At 38.9% G+C, this 21,390-nt stretch overlaps 1 protein-coding gene across 1 annotated transcript; it reads right to left on the reverse strand.

The window, feature by feature from the left end:
- Nucleotides 1–568: 568 nt before the first annotated feature.
- On the reverse strand, nt 569–20,143 carry LOC141906754 (uncharacterized). Its single transcript, XM_074796089.1, has 6 exons — nt 20,124–20,143; nt 19,534–19,698; nt 18,952–19,290; nt 3,198–3,223; nt 1,901–2,175; nt 569–1,266 (listed from the first exon to the last, which is right to left on the reverse strand). The coding sequence occupies exons 2-6, from the start codon at nt 19,625–19,627 to the stop codon at nt 735–737; spliced, it is 1,266 nt and encodes a 421-aa protein (XP_074652190.1). The 5' UTR covers nt 19,628–19,698; nt 20,124–20,143; the 3' UTR covers nt 569–734.
- Between the last annotated feature and the right edge of the window lie 1,247 nt (nt 20,144–21,390).

Raw genomic sequence — 21,390 nt, forward strand, 5'->3', positions numbered from 1 at the left:
CCTGCTGAGTCATAGTGCCGCGGCCAGGACGAGGTGTTGGAATTTTTTGATACAGATTGGGAAATATTCAGATAATTTTGATTGGGAAAATGACCGTTTACTGGACACATAAACGGCCTAGCGGAACGAAAAAAGGTCATGATAACAATATCTGGTGGATCTGCACCAACACAATGTATAAATATACGGCGTCATAGGTATATAATACTTACTTGTAATCAAGATGATTACTCGTAGACAGTGCTAAGTCGTTTCGTTACTGCTGGTTAAAACCCTATCGTTACGTGGTACGCGGTCACCGGTGACCAGCAGTTCCAGCGAATTTTCATAATACCCATGCGCCATCTATCGCAAAACCGGCTGAGTACATACTTCAGCTTCCAAGCCGTCGTGAACTATTTGGATCCGCAAAAACAATCCCGGTACTATTAGTTGCTAGCCGCTTACAGTCGTTCTACCTTGAGGTTAGATGAGTAATCAAATCGAGCTGCGAAACTAAGATATAACCGTCATAGGCAAAATAAGGAAGGAAAACATGTATATCAAATAACATATACTTTTTCTGTTCTTAAGATATTTTTCCGATGAATATTGGATTCTTGTATAAAAAGCTTTATATGACAAAATTACGAATTATCACAATACATTCTAATTATTTTTATATATTCTTATATCTAAGTCGCAATTGTGCGTGATGAAATTCCAAATAGTGTAAAAGTGCGAAAGATTTAAAGTCAAATATCACATTTCTGTGTGAACTCACTGCCTTCTAAACTTCCATCGTCTTGTCTGCTATCCCTGGATTCCGTATCCATGGTTGTCGCTACATCTTTCTCCAATCTTGTCCCCTTCACGGCTTCCATATCCATGTAAGGAGTTGTATCTATGTCCTTCCCGGCTTCCATATCCATGTAAGGAGTTGTATCTATGCCCTTCCCGGCTTCCATATCCATGTAAGGAGTTGTATCTATGTTCTTCCCGGCTTCCATATCCATGTAAGGAGTTGTATCTATGCCCTTCGCTGTTTCCATATCCACGTAAGGAGTTATATCTTTTCCTGCTTCAAAGTTCTTGGCATTATGAATCGGTACGCTATGTACTAATCCAGTTTCAGTATTTCTAACTGGATTTTTGTTTGAAACATTATCGGAATCACTGTCATCATCAAGCTCTTCGTAGATACTTAACATCTCGTTTGCTGTGTCATCAACTCGTTGCTGCGGTGTTGGAGTATCCACATGACCTTCACCGGACGGTCGATTACATCTGAAATGGATAATTTATTCTAGGATAGAATAGAAGCCAAACTTTTTACAAACTTTGATCGAAAAAGTGCATTAAGATCATATTTCGGTTGATTTGAATCCGTCATGTTATAATCAAACATGGCCAAAGTGCTAAATTAACTCATTCATAATTATCAAACCTAGATCTTGATATCGTCCATCGCACAGGAGTTCCTTAAAATGTAGTCCCGATTTTTACACGAATCCAAACTAGAAAACTAGGGATGTTAAAAGTAAGGTTCTTACATACCTATTGTAAAGTGAACTAGCAGAAAAAAACAACGAAGATTCCGAGAAATCGCAAAAATATGATACGGCACAGATGTTGCGTATCTGCAAAATTGGAGCAGCGACGAACGGACGGACGGACGAACGCACGCACAAGGGTTTTTTATGGGTTATCGCTCGTCTTAACCGAGTTTAGACGTAGAACTAAAATAATGATTTGGAAATTTGCAGCTGTTATAACGGGATTCATGGTAGCGCTGTTCTTGTATTCATCAAATCTCTGGACATCTTAAAACGATGGGACTCAATGTATACGGATCTTTTCGATGGGGATAGATGGTAGATCATTACATTGGGGAATCGTGTATAACAGAATGATTTCATACCTGCGCATGATGATTTCAGCGATTATAATGATTAAAATGCACCCAGTAACCACACTGCTGATGTACAGTATCAAACTGGTCTGGTCCGTTGTGGTCCGATCAGTTGGAGTGCGGTCAGTTTTGGTCCGATCAGTTGGGGTCCGGTCAGTTGTGGCCCGATCAGTGGTAGCCCGTTCAGTTATTTTACGATCGGTTGTGGTCTTGTTAGTTACTGTGGTGGTCTTATGAATTTTTGACCGTACAGGTGGGCTCTTGTAACGTGGACCCAGCGGAGCCTAAAAATGAACAAAACTCTGAGAATCATTACAATTTCAAAAGGTATAATAATGATTATCAATTGATTTAATTAGTCACCATTCATTCAGTTTGCTTAGGCTCATCTATCTGTCTATCACCTTACTATATCAAAACAACAAGGGGTGAAACGGCTTCGCTTTTTCCTAGTTTAATTTGACTCTGGATCCAGTCCCACAGTTCTGTGGGTTTAATTTGAATCTGAATCCAGTTCCACAGTTGTGCGGGTTTAATTTGAATCTGAATCCAGTTCCACAGTTGTGCGGGTTTGATTTGACTCTGGATCCAGTTCCACAGTTCTGTGGGTTTAATTTGAATCTGAATCCAGTTCCACAGTTGTGCGGGTTTAATTTGACTCTGGATCCAGTTCCACAGTTGCGTGGGTTTAATTTGACTCTGAATCCAGTTCCACAGTTGTGTGGGTTTAATTTGACTCTGGATCCAGTTCCACAGTTGTAGGGTTTAATTTGACTCTGGATCCAGTTCCACAGTTGTAGGGTTTAATTTGACTCTGGATCCAGTTCCACAGTTGTGCGGGTTTAATTTGAACCTGAATCCAGTTCCACAGTTGTGCGGGTTTGATTTGACTCTGAATCCAGTTCCACAGTTGTGCGGGTTTAATTTGAATCTGGATCCAGTTCCACAGTTCTGTGGGTTTAATTTGAATCTGAATCCAGTTCCACAGTTCTGTGGGTTTAATTTGACTCTGGATCCAGTTCCACAGTTGCGTGGGTTTAATTTGACTCTGAATCCAGTTCCACAGTTGGATGGGGTTAATCTGAATCTGCACCCAGTTCTATAGTTGTGTGGGTTTAATTTGACTCTGGATCCAGTTCCACAGTTGTGGGGTTTAATTTGACTCTGGATCCAGTTCCACAGTTGGGTGGGGTTAATCTGAATCTGCACCCAGTTCTACAGCGGAGAGCGTTTAACACGACTCTGGATCCAGTTCTAAATTTGTCTTGGTTAAATATGACTCTTCAGCTTATATCCAGATACTCACCGGTGCAGGGTCCAGATTAGAATGATCTGAAACAAAGTGTAACCAGCAGAATTAACTTTCAGCGTTTCTGGGTTTGATGCGACGTGTATAGCGTTGTACAGAAGGAATAGTTACAGGTATTCCCTCGAGTTAAAAGTAACCAACAAGCAAAAATAAATAAATAACATTTCTAAAAATTCACCAGAGATGGATCCAGCATTATTCAAGAAAAAGGTGAACTATTTATTCTAACGGAAGAATTGCGTGCACTGTAGTGCGGACAAATTTGGTGGCTACTTATTGATGGATGTCGGTGGATTCGACACATTTTTAGCAATCTATTCAAAACACTATTTTGTCCAGGGGCTCATTATTCAAGCCGATAGACATAACTCATCACCATGAATTGCTGAATGACGTTAGTATAGATTCGCCAGTGACATAAACGGTTGTAAAAGAATAGGACTAGATAAATCAGCTGTCATTCACGAGGAAGTTCAAGGAATACACAATGCAACTATCATTAGCGTTTTGAATAGGTGTTATCTTATATTACCTTATCTCACCAATCAAAAATCTATTTTTGCAACAACTATCTCTCTAATTTGTTTATTTTACTTGCAAATTACATATATAATTCTAGAAGGTGGCCGACTAAACCGATGGACCAGGTGTCAAAATTTTCTATTCAAACAAGACATTAATTCATCGGGCACATATCATCGTATTTAATAAAGTTATTATCTTGTCTTTGCTTTAACCATTTAGTCCACCATGTGCCGTTTGCCGACTACACTTTATACCAGAATAATGTAAAATGGCAAAATTTTGACGAGCTACCCACATCCCAGCCAGTGCTTACAGATACAATTCCAACTGGCGATAAATACCCCATAGATAGATATCCCTGGTAAAAATCTTTCCAAATTCCAGATTTTTTATGGCACTTAGATAACGAGTAAATTGACAATAATTATGTTTTCCAAGAGGGTTATGTTAAGACGACTGTTTATTTGTTCGCTTTTGTGTAAGCGAAATAATTTGAAAAAATATATGAACGAATAAAAAAATATGAACGAATGAACGAATAATAAAAAAACACATCAGCTTTAAAGGAAACATTTTTCGGACTTCATCTTTCGTTTTATCAGTGCGGGATTCTCCACTATATATGAACGAATTTTTTTTCAAAAACAAATCTTCCAGCAAGTCTCCAAAAATCAAGTAAAATTGATGGAGTTTATTAAGAGGGTAAATTCTACAGATCGAGTTGAATAAAACCAAACAAAATAAAAAGCATTGTCAAAATTTCCTGAATATGCGTTCGGTGATCACAAAGGTTTTTTTTCAAAGAATTCATTCCATCCCAAAAGGGCGCTAGGATGCGCATTGAGAACAATATTGGGCACGTTACAGCTCTGAGGGGCTAATTATCTAATTGTGAAGAATTTTTACATCCCAAGAGGGAATCATATGTCAGAAAAGGTCATATTTACGGAGTCCAGGAGGTAATATGGTGAAAAATAAATGATAAAATAGCCACACTCGAACGTAGATAACAGCCCACTATAAAGATTACACGTTTAAAAATCGAGATCCAAAAATTAGTCGCAACGTTTCGAAAAAAGTAATTGTAATAATCTTGTTTCATATTGAAGCTTAAAAGGTCGAGCTCACAAAAATTAAAACAAATTCGAGCCTGAAACATGTGGGAATTTATTATCACGTGAGCTCGACCTTTCGACCTTCGTTATGAAACAAGATTATAAGGGTTTTCTGTTTCATCACAGAAAACCTTATTGAAATACGCGTGATTATTATAATTTTTTTCTCTTTTCCACTCAGTTTTTGTGAAAAGTGTAGAGGCTTCCTTACCTTACCGCTGTTGCCGATATGATATCCTTCAGCTCACTTCAATCTCCAGATACTGCATGGGAATTTTTTGATAAATCCTCGTTGGCACTCTCGCCGTAAAAATCGGAAATTTGGCCCCGTTCAATTAGTAGCCATGTTGTGTTTTCTTCCGACATTTCTCTCCTCTTTTCGAGGAAAAGCTATCGAATTCAATTCAATTCAATTCAATATTTATTTCACGGAAAAGCAGAACAATCAAATCATAAGAAAGCTAAACAAATTTGAAAAAGAACGAGAAAATAAATAATAATTCCCTCTCTTCTCCACAATCAATTTCAAAGTCAATTCTATGAATTTATTGCTCAGCGGGTCCGAGTCAAAGAGTTTACGAACCCGACGTTCACGAGTCCGACAGGTTTACGGGCATTTGTTTTTTACCTCTTTTATATTGTTGATTTCTTGTTATTCCGGTTATTTCATTTAAGTATATTGCTGATCAGTTCATGTAATCAAAAGCATCAATAAATACATTTTGAACTTATCAAGTTTAAATCAAGGTTGTTGAGTCACGGGTAGTCTAGTACCTAGCCGTCGTTCTACAAACTACGTCTAGGGCGAAAGTGCTCATATAAGTTATACATTTCATGTCAACCAGTATCTAAAGGCAGCTGTACAGTGTGTACACACTATATCTGAATACGAGGCTGGAATAACAGGCTCACTTCACGTAGGTTCATGATGAGGAGAAACTCGCAGCTGATCCCCGGAACGACGATGTAGTAACACACGTCGATTCGTCGATGTTTACGGCTCGACAGTGCTTTTAAAATCTAAAGTAGTAAATTTCCAGTGTATCGGTAATATGATTTGATGAGGAAAATGGGCTATTGTTAAAATCACTGTTTGAAGACCGCGACTGAATGTGAAGTCTGCGGCAATAAATTAGTTCATTTATACTTGAATTGATAATCGAAGTGACAGTCGGCCTGCGGGTTGATTTCGGGATGACGACTCGAAAAACATGTCGCCCCATTGAATGGGGCTAAATTTTCGATGTTTACGGCACGACAGCGCTTTTGTAACGATGATTCGTGAAAAAACACGCGGGCTATTTGTAGATCTCAGTGAGCTGAACGATATTATATGGATTGTATATGAAACAGCGGTAAGGTAACAAAGCCTATGTTCTTTTGGTAAAAATAGTGTGGAAGAAAATAATAATAATAATAATCACGCGGATATCAATAGGGTTTTCTGTGAAATAACAGAAAACCCTAATAATAATCACGCGGATATCAATAGGGTTTTCTGTGAAATAACAGAAAACCCTAATAATCACGCGGATATCAATAGGGTTTTCTGTGAAATAACAGAAAACCCTAATAAGAAACACGCGAATCTCAATAGGGTTTTCTGTGATGTAACAGAAAACCCTAATAATAAGAAACACGCGAATCTCAATAGGGTTTTCTGTGATGTAACAGAAAACCATAATAAGAAACACACGAATCTCAATAGGGTTTTCTGTGATGGAACAGAAAACCCTAATAATCACGTGGATATCAGTAGGGTTTTCTGTGAAATAACAGAAAACCCTAATTAGCACAATTTATAAAAGATGGTTTAGATGTATATAGATCCCTCCTGTAGTCTGTCAATTGTAAATAGTACACTGTATTTGTATATATTGTAAATACTCTTGTGTATATTTTTAAAATATTTTTTATTTTTCTCTCGATATGTAAATATTTGTAAACAAAATCTTTTTTTTTTCTCAACGTACCATGGAAATGGTTGGAGAGTAATAAATTATCTTATCTTATCTTATCTTTTATGGTCCGTCACGTGGCGCCACCTACTGTATTTTGATATGCTAATGAGCAGGTGATGACGTCACTGTAACGTTTCCGAGCGTCCACGGAGCGGATTCTCAGCATTACGCGAGCGTATGCCGAGTAAACTATCGCTCATAAATGAAAACAACAACAACTTTAGTAAAAATTGTTTATTTCTGAATGCAAATTCCTCACTGAACAAGTTGATGGTAATAAAGGTAGATAAACCGATTATTAACGAAATTACGGACCAAAACGTCGCACGGAGAGCAGGTGTGACAGAAGTAGGCTATTTGCAAATCAAATTTCATCCACAATGCAGTTACGTTCTGTGGCACAATGGGTAAATCACTGGATTACTACTGGATTTTTTTTTCGTTTGGTTTTAATCCCAATATTGCAAGTCTGAGCGTCAACGTACTCACATACGGCTAACCTGTAGAAATCACCGTACAGTCACGTACAGGTAACAACAACGTTTGAAGTATTAAGTGAGTACCATGAGTACAATAAGCCTACCATGCCTATGTACTACAAACACAACGTTTTACCTCTCGTCCGCCCTACAGTGATGTTACTAATAACTGGTGCCATTATAACATGGATAGGATTTGGTCAGGACTAGCCTAAAGTCTAATTCAGTCTGTACTAATTCACTCGATAGGCCTATTTTTAAGACAATACAGTGAAGTATTCACACGCAGAAAGGCTAATTGATTTGAGCCATGTGATTAAATTTTACTCAGGCCTTCTCTGACCTGCTGACATTAATAGTCAAACCTAGATCCAAAACGTTCATGTGGTCACGGCTTGTATACCAGAAATCATTGTAGGCCTGTACATTTTGCTGTTCGTAGGTTTGGTATACCGATTTCTCCATTTTTGACTGATAAGTGTACAGTATAGCGTACGCATTATATAATTGTTCCAATGGGAATAGGGCCTATTGATTGTGATACCTGGAACTAGCTCGGAATAGTCACCAAACACAAACGATATTGAAATAATTTAAAGCTTGATTTATTGTTGAAACGAGTCAAAGAGAAAAGAGCTCAGAGAGAGAACGAGAGCCAAAGAGAAAGAGAGCGAGGAATAGAGAGACATGAATTTATATTGCTCCACTAGACAATGGCCAGACACGTCAGTAGGACAAAGTCCGAATGACCAGTGCCGAGTGAAGTGGACGGTTGGGATTAAAGAGATAAAGACAATATTGCTTTTGAAATGATTAACATACGGAAATATAGTATAACATGTTTGTAATGAAAACTGAATAATGACTTAGATATTAAATAAATACTATCCTCTGTATCATATGCCCCACCTTCACTTGATTCGTCCTCGAATCTCAAAATTAAACTATACCGACGAAAAAACTATTGACAACGAGTGAAAAACCACTACTCGATAAAAGATCCAAACATGAAAAGTAACCATATATACTGCATGATATTCTTCCCTTTAAACACGCAATTATCAGTGGGATGAAAACCTGGAAGACACTTAAATTACGCGGATGACACTAACGACTTATCATTGTAGCAAGAAGACGTAGACACACGGAAAAAATGTATACAGGTCCACCACTCAACAATTAAGCGTAATCAGGAGAAATAAACAAAGATAGTACATGATTCATATGAATGGAATCTAACCCATATAAAGATAGGCGTATAGGTTGTCAATAATAGTAATGTGGTCAGTACGGCAGTAAATATCATTGTCACTTCTAAAATAAATATCAAAGTCCAATAAGTGGACTGCACGCACAAAAATAAATGAAAACTATGGCGCGATAGTAACTAAGTAAGTATCAAGTTCCACATACACGATAATAAGTATATTAAATATTTCTAATAAAAGGCGGGCTGACACAGAGGCACGCGTTTTGTAAAATAAAAAAAAACATTAGCAACAGCCGATCCTCTTTGTTCTGTGTTGGGGAGAGGACTCAGAAAACCCCAAACGGTATCAACCATACATTAGCCCTTTTTCCTTGACGAGAGTGGGTTAACTCCCGGGTTATTTCTGTGCTGGAGGAACCACTCCAGAGAAAAAGCAAAGAGTGTTAGCCAAATATAGTTATGCAAAGGCTAGCATTTGATATAGTACACAGCGCACACTTTGTTAGTCTCCGAGACATCAGGTTTAGACATCTATGCCGGACAACAGGCTTCGATACAGGTTTGTGGACGTCTCTCCATCGGATGTTCTTGAGACTACAGGTTTGTGGACGGTTCGACATGACGTGTGTTGTTGGTTATTCGACATTGGGCTTACCACCTATGTTGACGCAGGTGGGGCCAGCAATGTCTAGTTGTCACGTTCACATCTACAGTCCATCTCGTAGTGAGTCTGACAAAGGTCAGCTTGGTGCGATAACTTCTTTAGATAGAGTTGATGACTTCTTACGATTTTTCATCGCTGTCTCCGGTGTAAACAATGTGGAGTACCGATACGTCTGGAAGAACTTGTTTGTGGAAGAGGCCTCGTATTCGAAGACCGCATTGTGGCACTTGGCGTCTGTGGTTTTCCTCAGAGACTATTTAGGGTGTGACTTCTGACGGAGATGTGACATCGACCTGAGACTATATCGCATGCGAGTCATTTACATAGATTATAGATCAAATTGATATATTAAACTACCTCCATGCTTTCCCATATCAGACGCGCAAATGGATGATACCGATATTAGTTAGGAAAAGATAGTTAGCTTAACGATAGCATAAAGCAAAAAAAAAAAAAACAAAAACAAGAAAAACTTAAGCTGTTGCACCTGCAAAAGAACGTTTTGGATTAGACAAAATAAAACATTGTAGGAAGCTCTCTCATAAAATTTTGTTATAGAATTTGAAAAATATGAGTAGTTTGATAAAAGGATATCTCTGAGCTAGTGTCGCAGCAGTAATGGATATTCACGATCTGCAAAAGACTTTTGTGAGTACGTGTAACTAATGATTATTAAGGTTTAGTGGTTGGGTAAACTTAATCAAGTGTCGGAAGTGCAATCATTTTACCATCCGTGAATGAAAGATATAGATAAGTATCATAATAGTTAGAGTTAATAATTTTTATTAATTGGATGTACGCGCACCATGACATTCTGGTTAATTCAGGTAAGTCGTGCCGCCGAGAATTTGCTATAATTTGACTGTTTCCCCAATAGGTCGAGAGATAAGGACTTAAAAGCTTGACCTGACTTGTTTTCCTTAGACCATTGGGGGCGTGATTGATATAATAGTGATGTGGACAGTCAGGAAGATTTAAAATAGTTATATTAACGCTATCGCTGATGTTAGCCAGTGAGAGGACTAAAGAACAGCCGCTAGTACGTAACGGATATACCATTCGGAATATATTCTTTAAAATTAATAAAGACAACCGAAATAACACATAGCCGGCTAACAACAAAACGATGAAGTGTACGTTCTCCTGAATATGCGAAGAAATTAATTCAAAAGAGGATACAAAATCGGTTGTAGCATTGTCGGTAGCCGGATTGCTTTGTTCGTCAGGTGGATAAAAGGCTAGTGTTTCATTTATCGTTATTTTAAATGAATTTGCCGACGGATTGCTGGTTGTTGCGAGAGGTGCAAACAAAGTTGCCGCTCTTCTTCGATTAGTACAGAATAGATACAGCGAGAAAGTCAAAGCTAACAAACTTGAGATTAATGATGTAGAGGCAATAATTTGTGAGGAATCAATACTAAAAGAACTTTTATGCCACGGTGAGGCGAAGTTAGACCCAAAGGAACTCTACTGGGTGCAAGAACAGGCGTTACTTGGCCGTAAACAGGGACCGAATGAGCCGGTGAAATCATACTCGGAGGACCTCACCTCTAAATTTGCGAAATTGAAAACACCTCCTCAGACGCGATTGCAAGTCTTTTTGTTAGGGTTACGAACGGATCTAAAGAAATTTGTTTTGACTCAACAACCTCGGTCAGTTGATGAGGCTGTTAATCAGGCCCTTACGGCAGAGATTATTACGCAGCTAGATCCTCCTGCAACACACTCAGTTGCCGCCCTTAAAGGCCAGGAGCAGGATAAAATGGAATTGTTGATTAACGAAATAAAATCTCTACGAGCTGACCTCACTTCTCAATCAAATTTCCAAGCAAACAATAGGCCGGCATCAGAAATTCCTTACTGTAATTACTGTCAGAGATCAGGTCATTCTGAGCGTACTTGTGATCGCAGGTACAATTCAAGAGGTCAGCAGTCTAGTTATCGGGGTCAAGGGTTGCGTAGGCAAAATTATTCGAGGAATAATTACCGTCGGTTTAATCCTGATAACCCGACAAACAATCGAAACTATACACATAGGGGTAATTACGATGTGATGGAATATGTCCATCAGTCGTTTTCTATGTTGTAACTGGAGGGTGCTGCCCTCTCTCTCTCGAAAATACAGAACAATAGGTGATTGTGTTAATATCTTTTGTCCGCCTTTTTACTGGTTTTTGGGCTCGCAGAGTCGATATTTGGAGGAAACTTCTACTGTGGAACAGGCAGAATAGGACCTCGTTACATCTGGTGGCAGCGTAGTGGGATTTGATTGTGAAAAAACCCGTTGAAATTGAGTTGAAGCGGTGAACACGTTTTTCTCCGTTTAGTCTGTGTAAATTACGGTTACTTTTTGTGTGTACTTAACGTATTTTTTTTTTACCTACTTCGTAATTCCTAGTACATATTTAGTATTATTTAAGTGCCTGTTTCCCCTACATTTATTTGCGGTCCTGTATTTTCTGTGTCATTTATATAAAAGAAACCCTAATGCGAAACAACAACTACGCCGTGTTAGATGTCTACTGTATCCAGAGCCGAGAAGTTTGGAGCTTAATATACTATTATAAGGACTATAATTAAATTTGCGTAGATATTTTGACTATATATTCCTGTTCAAATAGGAGTTTGAACAAGTTGAAGGGGGTAGTGTGATGGAATATGTCCATCAGTCGTTTTCTATGTTGTAACTGGAGGGTGCTGCCCTCTCTCTCTCGAAAATACAGAACAATAGGTGATTGTGTTAATATCTTTTGTCCGCCTTTTTTACTGGTTTTTGGGCTCGCAGAGTCGATATTTGGAGGAAACTTCTACTGTGGAACAGGCAGAATAGGACCTCGTTACAACGACAGGCAGCAGTTTCCCAACTCTACCTATCACACGAATCAGGGAAATTAGGCACGGCTTGTATCAACGTGGGTGATAACAGCCAACCACATGCACATAACCCCACGAACCATTTACCAACATCCCCTCCTAACATTAATTTCGATACTTTTGCAGATGATTCCGCTAATTCTGACGTTTTTAGCAGTAAATTTCATATTGATTTTTGTGACTGTTTGCTCAGAATATTTTATGTTTTCATGGCGTTTTCCCTACTTATATTCTTTTTATGCAAAGACATCGTGTGTAGAGCCACTCCATTTCTTATCAATGTTTTCATCGTGCTATTCAAACTTGTACAACGGTCAGCACGTGGCAGTATAACCATATTTGCTAAGTCTCGTGTCTTGGGTGAGTCTCTCTATTGAATTATTTGTTATCATATTAGCCTATTTATGAACGGCATCAGTTTCCCGAAATGTGATGAAAAATGTAAACAGTCGCCGATAGTGAGCGAAAATAGTCAAAAGTCTTATAAAATTTTAGCATCGGTCGCCAATTCAATTCCCGGAAAAGTTAGTGGAACAAATGTTACTATTTTAATTGATAGTGGTAGTGACTTGACAGTCGTTAGTAAATCTCTGTTTGATAAATTAGACAGTTGCGAGCTAATTGACCCCGATAAAAGTATCAATGCCCATTCAGCTAATGGATCTAATATTCGAATGTTGGGCGTCACTGAATTAAAACTTAATATTGGGCTCTGTGATTATGATATAACTGCACATGTAGCGGCAGATTTGGCATACGACGTTATTTTAGGTATGGACGTTTTGATACCACAGGGAGTTATTATTGATTTAGGGGAAGGTACCGTACAATTCCCTGGTAGCGGTCCTCTGATATTACAGAAGCAATACGATCTTGTAAATGATGCCCAACTGCGTGTCAAAGAAACCACTGTAGTTCCACCTTTTTCAGAAATAGTCATACCGGCAAAAATATCACAATCCGTTTCAAATGGGACCGAATGCATAATTGAACCGAGTCTCAAATTACACAGAACAAATTTGATTGGTGCTAAAGTCATTGCTTTAGTCAAGAAGAACTCAGTTCCATTTCGTATTTGCAATCCTACCGTTAAACCCGTGAAACTTTATAGAAACACAACACTTGGTCATCTATCTACAGGATCGTTTGACATCATAGATACAGATGTACAAAACGAATCAGCAAGTATACCGGGACCCAACATTTGTAATCTTAATTGTCAGCCTGGGAACCTGAAGTATGAAGACCCACCTGACGTCAACCTAGGTAAATCGCAACTTTCAGGCTCAGAGAAACAGCGTCTGCGTAAACCTCTCTTGAAGTACCGTGACGTTTTCGCCAATAGTGATGACGAACTGGGTCATTCAACGTTAATAGAACATCATATCGATGTCCAAGGCCACCCTCCTATCAGGCAACGAGCCTATCGACGGACCCCAGACATGAGAAAAATCGAGGAGGAGGAAGTAGATAAGATGGCACGTGCCGGGATTATTCGAGAATCTAACTCGCCATGGAGTAGCCCGGTCGTGCTAGTTAAAAAGAAAAATGGCCAGACTAGGTTCTGCGTAGACTATCGGAAGGTCAACGAGGTCACTCGGAAGGATTCATTCCCGATGCCTCGTTGTGACGATATAATCGACAGTTTAGGTAGTTCCCAGCCAAAATTCTTTCATCACTAGATTTGCGATCTGGTTATTGGCAATTAGAGGTTGACGAAGATTCGAAGCCAATCACTGCGTTTACCTGTAGTCGTGGCCTGTTTGAATTTAATTAATTCAGTTGGAAGATATGTCTAATTTACCTCGACGACGTTGTAGTATTTTCCAATTCATTTGAAGAACATTTGGAACATTTAGAGCAAGTTTTCCAACGGCTAAGAGAAGTTGGACTGACTCTGAAGCCGTCCAAATGCAACTTCGCTATGGCAAGCATTCTTTACTTAGGACACGTTCTCAGCGCCAAGGGAGTCGAACCCGATCCTGAAAAGTGCAAGGCAATTTTGGAGTACCCAATTCCAAGAACGTTGAAAGATCTAAGATCATTTGTAGGCCTGGCTACGTATTACAGGAAATTCATTCCCAGATTTAGCGAAATATGCTCACCTCTATATGCCATGACCAAGAAAAATGCAAAATTTGATTGGACACCTGAATGTGACAAAGCCTTTAACACATTAAAACAACGACTCACGACTCCCCCCGTATTAGCATTTCCCGACTTTAATCTACCCTTTGAACTGCACACAGATGCCAGTGCAACAGCAATAGGGCTGGTATTGTGTCAGCGTGTGGATAATAATGAACGCGTTATTGCGTATGGGGGCCGGAACCTCCTCCCTAGGGAAAGAAATTGGGACACAACCCAACGGGAGATGGCTGCTGTCATGGAAGGCATCAAGAAGTTCAAGCCCTACCTCCACGGTCGTAAGTTCCGTGTCGTTACAGACCACAATGCACTCCGTTGGTTAATGACATTAAAAGAACCTCAAGGACGATTATGTCATTGGGCATTAGCATTGCAAGAATACGACATGGAGATTGTGCATCGTGCTGGTCGGGTACACAATAACGCGGATGCCTTATCACGTCGAAACTATATCAACACCATTGATTCAAATCAGGTTTTGAACATTTCAAATGAAGATAGGGTTGAGTATCCCTCTGTGTGCGTTTGATAAATGAGATATTGTCTGTCTTTGGTTGATACTCAACCCTATCTCATTTATCAAACGCACACAGAGGGATGACCCTTTTTCTTTAGATTTGATAAAGTACTTGAATGATAGAGAATTACCCGAAGACAAGAAGGCCGCTAGAAACATCATCCTCCAGTCTGAATTTTTCTGTCTACGCGAACACGGATTATTATGGCGCAAGTCCAAATTGAACCGATCAAAACATCCGGGACAAATTCTGTTTCAATTATATATCCCTCCATCATTGAGAGAGGACGTTCTCATAGCTTATCATGACGATGTTTTGGCTGGTCACTTTGGTTTTGATAAGACCTACGATAAAATACGAACGAAATACTACTGGCGAGGCATGTACGAAGATATAGCACACTGGGTCAGGTCATGTGTATTGTGCAATACCAAGAAAGTACCGAAACACAAGCTCACGGCACCCCAGATCCCTTTACCTGCAGTAGATTCTCCGTTCGATCGAATCGCAATTGATTGCGTAGGGCCAATCCATCGCAGTAGGAAAGGGAACCAATATATTGTAGTCATAACCGACTATTCGACACGTTGGGCCGAAGCCTTTGCCACCAAATCTATTTCTGCAACTGTGATTGCTCGCATTCTGTTTGATGAAATTCTATGTACCCACGGCGCACCACTCACAATTAATTTTGAGTGACAGAGACCTTTCTGTCTTCTCTTGTAAGAGAACTATGTGAATTATGCAATACTACTCAGATCCGTACTTCCGCTTATCACCCATGTACAGATGGACTTACTGAAAAGTACAATGGCACTTTAGTGCAAGGACTGAGCATGTTTTGCAATTCAAAACAGACTAACTGGGATGAATTCATCAAGCCACTCCTTCATGCCTATAGAACTACCATCGTCAAAAGCACGGGCTACACACCATTTTTTCTCATGCACGGTCGTGAAGCTAGGACACCAATAGACACCTCACTCCTACCTCCTGAACATGAATTCTACTCAGCTGATGAATATGTCCAAGAAATGGGTAGAAAGTTGCAAGAAGCTCGCATTTGGGCCAAAACAAATCTGGAAAATACTCAGGTGATCGCGAAATTGAAACATGATCAACGACACAAGGTCACAGATCCTGTCTACCAGGAAGGCGACTTAGTTTGGCTTCGGACTCCAAAGACAATAAAAGGGCTATCTAAGAAGTTGCTTCATCCATATTCTGGACCATTCATTATCTTCAAGAAAACATCGCCCGTTAATTATCTCCTTAAAACACGAGCTGGTAGAACCCTTAAATCTCCCGTGCACGCCAACAGACTTAAAATGCACACTGACCCTAATGCTCGACGTGTCGGAATTCAGAAATTTGATCGTGATTTGCAAGTTAAAGTACAACCCCAAATACCCAGGAAACAAGCACAGGTTGTCCCTCAACAACAGGGAGGTAGCGATAGCAATAAACCCAAGGATTCCGAGCCAACGGCCGCATCCGCGAATAATCCAACACCACCAACTACAACTGAGCACACAATCACAAAGAATCTTCCCGATCCCGAACTTAAATCCCGGAACAAAAAGCAATCAGATGTCTTTCCCGTCGAATGCCTATTAAAATCACGGAAATCGAAAGGTCGCTTACAGTACCTAGTACAATGGGCTGGTAACTATCCTCCCTCATGGGAGCCATCAAGAAACGTATCTAAAGACCTAATTGAAAAATTCCGGCTGGATAAAAGACAATGATCTTATCGTGTCGTTTTCCATCTATTTTTCAGACAATGATGATTTATCCAATATTTTTCATACTGATGGTGATGGGTACAGGGACCGGTGCTGCGAGGGAAAGGTTGATACTCCGGAAAGATTACGGTGTCTTGTTTACGCAACAGGGCCAGATCGACAACGCTGGGTCAGCATGGAGCCACACGTATGCTCTACCTTGGCTGCGTTATCCCCTGCCGCACATGACACCACCTTCCTGCCCGGGTTCTCCACCAATGATACCTAGAACTAGCTCGGAATAGTCACCAAACACAAACGATATTGAAATAATTTAAAGCTTGATTTATTGTTGAAACGAGTCAAAGAGAAAAGAGCTAAGAGAGAGAACGAGAGCCAAAGAGAAAGAGAGCGAGGAATAGAGAGACATGAATTTATATTGCTCCACTAGACAATGGCCAGACACGTCAGTAGGACAAAGTCCGAATGACCAGTGCCGAGTGAAGTGGACGGTTGGGATTAAAGAGATAAAGACAATATTGCTTTTGATATGATTAACATACGGAAATATAGTATAACATGTTTGTAATGAAAACTGAATAATGACTTAGATATTAAATAAATACTATCCTCTGTATCAATTGGGCTTATTATTTCCTGCTTTAGAATACTGAAATAAGCCCAACGTTCATTGAAATATCCAACAACGGTGAAAGTTTGATTACTGTATACATGTACTGTAGGTTTTCATGTTGTATGAATATTTTGCAGTTCAAATGGGTATGATGCTGATTCCAATGTACAATAAACACATGAAGTTAAATGGTCAAGGACAGTCAACACCAAGATATCTCTCTTCGACCGATGTTGTACCATAGAAGATCTGATTCTTTCAACTCAAGCAAAGTGATTCTACACGATCGACATAACACTGGAATAGGTTTGTAATGACTAACAGTTCATTTCATTTAGTCCTATGCATTTTTTAGCCAATTTGGCTTTGATTGTAATTGAAACTCTAGTAAGACGATTTGAAAAAACACAAGTTATGCTTGATTCTCATATTCAAATTTAATTCAAATTTGTTCTATTACATCATATTTACAAAGCGTATCATTGGTTCATACAGTAATAAAAATTAGGACAGAACAAATATTATTATAGAATTTTCAAAAAGGCAATGAAGTTCTATAACTAAATGAACACTATTTTTTAGCTCGGCTGTGACCGAAGGTCAGCGGAGCTATTGGGTTAGGGGTAAGCCGTCATCGTCCGTCCGTTCGTTCGTCTGTCAACTTTTTCTTCAAATCGCTACTAGTCGTGCAGTTTTAATCAGATCAATTCCAAATTTGGTATCAGTGTTCTATGGACCTAGCCCTAAAAAGTTACTGAGCCATTTTTGATTCTTCTCCCAGAGGGCGCCTTATGGGGTTGGAGTTCCTATTTCTTCAAATCGCTACTCGTCCTACAGTTATAATCAGATCAATTCCGAATTTGGTGTGAATGTTCTATGGACCACGGCCTATGAAGTTACAGAGCCATTTTTTGATTCGTCCACCAGGGGGTGCCCCTGGGGGTGGAGTTTCTATTTCTTCAAAATTGCTATTAGTCATACAGATTTAAACAGATCAAGTTCAAATTTGGTATGAATGTTCTATGGACCAATGCCTACAAAGTACAGAGCCCTTTTTGGATTTGGCCAAAAGGGAGCACCCCTGGGTATGCAGCTTCCATTTCTTCAAATCACACAGCGGAGCTATATAAGCCGATAGGCTCCTTGTCTCATAACTCAGATCGAGAGTGACTCTCCCGTTTATTAGGAAACACACGCAACCAGTGGAATAGGTTTGATTTACACACATGTTGCAGGTATCAATTGTTAATCACTATAGAATTTATAATCCATAAAAGCCAAAATCAGCCGGAAACCCAGACCAGATCAATTCATAATTTATTGATTGAATCTACACTACAATATATGTATTTATTCAAATATTTCAATAAAAATATTAACTTCTTCAATCTATTCTAAATCATAATACGTTCTTATCTGTGAATTCACTCAATCTATCGACTCAACAGGTGCTTAAGATGGGTTCTTAATAGGACAGATCCATTTTTAAGCGTGGTGATAATACAGTATCATGATGTTTGAATGCCAAAATAAATGCCTGGTCAAATAAATTAATATTTGTTGATTATACGTCCGCGTATGTTCGGTTTCAAAGCTGAATCACATTTGACGTTTACACAGTGGTTGCATATTAGGTTCGAATCTGTCAATGCATTTTATACTATGTATCGGTATTTCAATTTACTACAATTCCCATCATTCTGAATGGCTTTGCAGAAAACACGTCATCGCTGCTTCGCAGCTATATTTAAAATTACTGTTTTCGAACTAACTTGTTCCTATGGAAAATGAAATGGATTGGTGAATCTCATTCTTATCAAACCGAAGGGGAATTATTACCGACATCCCAGGCATTCAAGGTTAGAGCAAATGACGACTCAATTTTAACTAATTTCTTACCGGTATCACGAACTACGATCAGATCAAGCTGAACAGGTTCCGGATTTGTAGGTGTTTCCTTAACAAGACATCTAAATGATGATCCATTGTGAAGTTTGAAATCTGCCTTGAATGTCAGATTAGCGTAAACAAATACGTTCTGTTTGATATATCTGTGAAGTCGTTTATCTCCAAGAACTGGTCCCCACGATTCTGAACCGCGTCTCCTCTGTTCAAACATCAACGTAGGCGTCGATTTGTCAGTCCTTGCTCTACACTTATAAAGCACATTCTCCCCTTGTTTCTTCTTGTCTGGCTGACCACTGAGATCAGGAAGCAGGTGAATAAATCGATGGAAACCTGAAACATAGTGTCTCATTTAATCTGCATGTTATTTGAGAGATTCTCGCGGTTTCGCGTAAAAGTATAGAATATGGATTATTATAAGAACCAGAAATCGTCATGATTTGAACGTCGACATTTTTACAGCCAATTGTGAATAAATAAGTCAAAGGAAATAAGTACGTATGTAAAAGCGTTGTTTAATAGAAAGGCCATGTAACGACTTAGAAAGTTAGATGTTTTCGAGTTTGAGTAACTTACTTCTCTTTCCCTTCACTCCAGACAATTCTGCATTGTGTACGTTTCCCAGTTGCAGTAACACGATGCAGATCAGTACAGACCAGTTCCTCAACATCCTCAGATTTTAATTTCAAACTCCCTGATAAAACTTTACAGATTAGTACGGATCAGCGTCCCCTGCCATACCTGCAGAGTAGTAATGCTCGTATGACAGATACAAAACATTTAGTCCCGCATCGCTCAGGTGAAATTGATACGGAATATTTGGATAATGAATGGTAAATACGATTAACTATATATAAATATATATGTAAATAGTACGATAACCTGTACACTCAAACGTGGTGAATAGATTATAAGATAAAAACCCACTATTTACAAATAAAAAAGAATTCTAAAATCGAGAATTTAGTTATTAAAACAATCTAAAATATAATAACACGTTTCGATCATACATGACGATGATCTCTAGGGTGTGATCGAAACGTCGTGTTCTCATATTTTAGATTGTTTCAATAAATAAATTATCGATTTTAGAATTCTTTTAATTTGTAATCAGGGGGATTATATCTTAATATAAAATATTCATATGAATGTAAAAATATCCTTACTGGGCATTGTTCAATTTGACTGGAGCTCTCGGTGAGGCGTGAACGCGGATATGCAAGAAAAAAGGCTGTATACGTCCCTCATCATACCGTGGACTCTAATACGTTTTAGAGTCCGTGATCATACGTAGCCGGGCAGTCCATATCGACGGAACAGGATTACTGGATGAATATCGGTAATGCGACTGCTATGCGCTGGGAAATACTAACTTTGTCAAATCATCCGACCGTGCAACAACGATTAATATTAACCCAGAGTGTAAAACATTGATTAAACTTCAGAAGTCTATCGTAGGTTATAAGACGACCGTGTTGCCGTTACGGAATAGTTTTATTTTTCATACCGCACAAAATACGTATAAGATAAGAGATATCGTAGTGAAGATGTTCATATCGTCCTCGTTCATTTCTATTGACAGTCCTTCGAACAAATAGCTGGTTTTGGACTCTGGCATATAACATCGTTCCATTTACCACTACCTCGATACATTTCAACACAACGTTCGACCATACGACGACGACCCTTCCATCCGGTTACACTCGGCTCCACGGGAGCCGAATTCCTGAAATCCTGCAAACAGATAAAAAAACTTCCTTATGAATCAAACCAGAATCAGTTATATTAATATCTAAGGATAAACCAAGGTCGGATCGAGGAGCAAAATCGTTTAATCGCCAGTATAACTTAACTAACCCATTCTGTCGCGGTATTAACGATTTTGCATAAAAACATGTGCACTGAAAGTAAATATCGGTGAGGCTTTTTCGACACTTGACTCGTGGATGTGACCATTTTCGAGAACAGTTTTGATCAATAATTGGTCGTTTGTATACAATCAGTTAGCACGGTTAAAAATGACACATTTTCATTTTGCACATAGATGTATGACAAACATTGCATATACATGCTTTTACACAACGTTCAATTGCTCAATTCCCAATCAAAAGCGAATACCAAAACCTTCCTTAAGCAGAGCTGAAAATCATAAAAGTACTGGAAATTGAATGAATGAATTCCTCTTTATTCGGGTTTGTCCAGTAATTTCTTGCTATATAATTTAGCCTCAAACCAGCAGATATAGGACATATTTTGCATGTACGAATATTGTACGAATGTCTTGCGTCAATTCCAGCGCCCACCGCCTGTTTCGACTAATAGATCTTGACTTCAGACTTTTTATCTATCGTGTAGATGCGAGTATGCAAAATTGAGTCGAAGTCCCGGTTCGAATATATATATATATATATATATATATATATATATATATAT

This window comes from Tubulanus polymorphus, chromosome 6, assembly GCF_964204645.1.
Source record: "Tubulanus polymorphus chromosome 6, tnTubPoly1.2, whole genome shotgun sequence".
Taxonomy (NCBI): domain Eukaryota; kingdom Metazoa; phylum Nemertea; class Palaeonemertea; order Tubulaniformes; family Tubulanidae; genus Tubulanus; species Tubulanus polymorphus.

What these genes read in the sequence shown, in the direction of transcription:
- LOC141906754 (XM_074796089.1), bottom strand. Translation starts at nt 19,627, where the DNA reads ATGTTGAGGAACTGGTCTGTACTGATCTGCATCGTGTTACTGCAACTG. An exon ending in CTAATCTGGACCCTGCACCG is followed by an intron (nt 2,176 to 3,197) that starts GTGAGTATCTGG and finishes GTTCATTTTTAG; the next exon opens with GCTCCGCTGGGTCCACGTTA. An exon ending in GCTGAAATCATCATGCGCAG is followed by an intron (nt 1,267 to 1,900) that starts GTATGAAATCAT and finishes TATCCATTTCAG; the next exon opens with ATGTAATCGACCGTCCGGTG.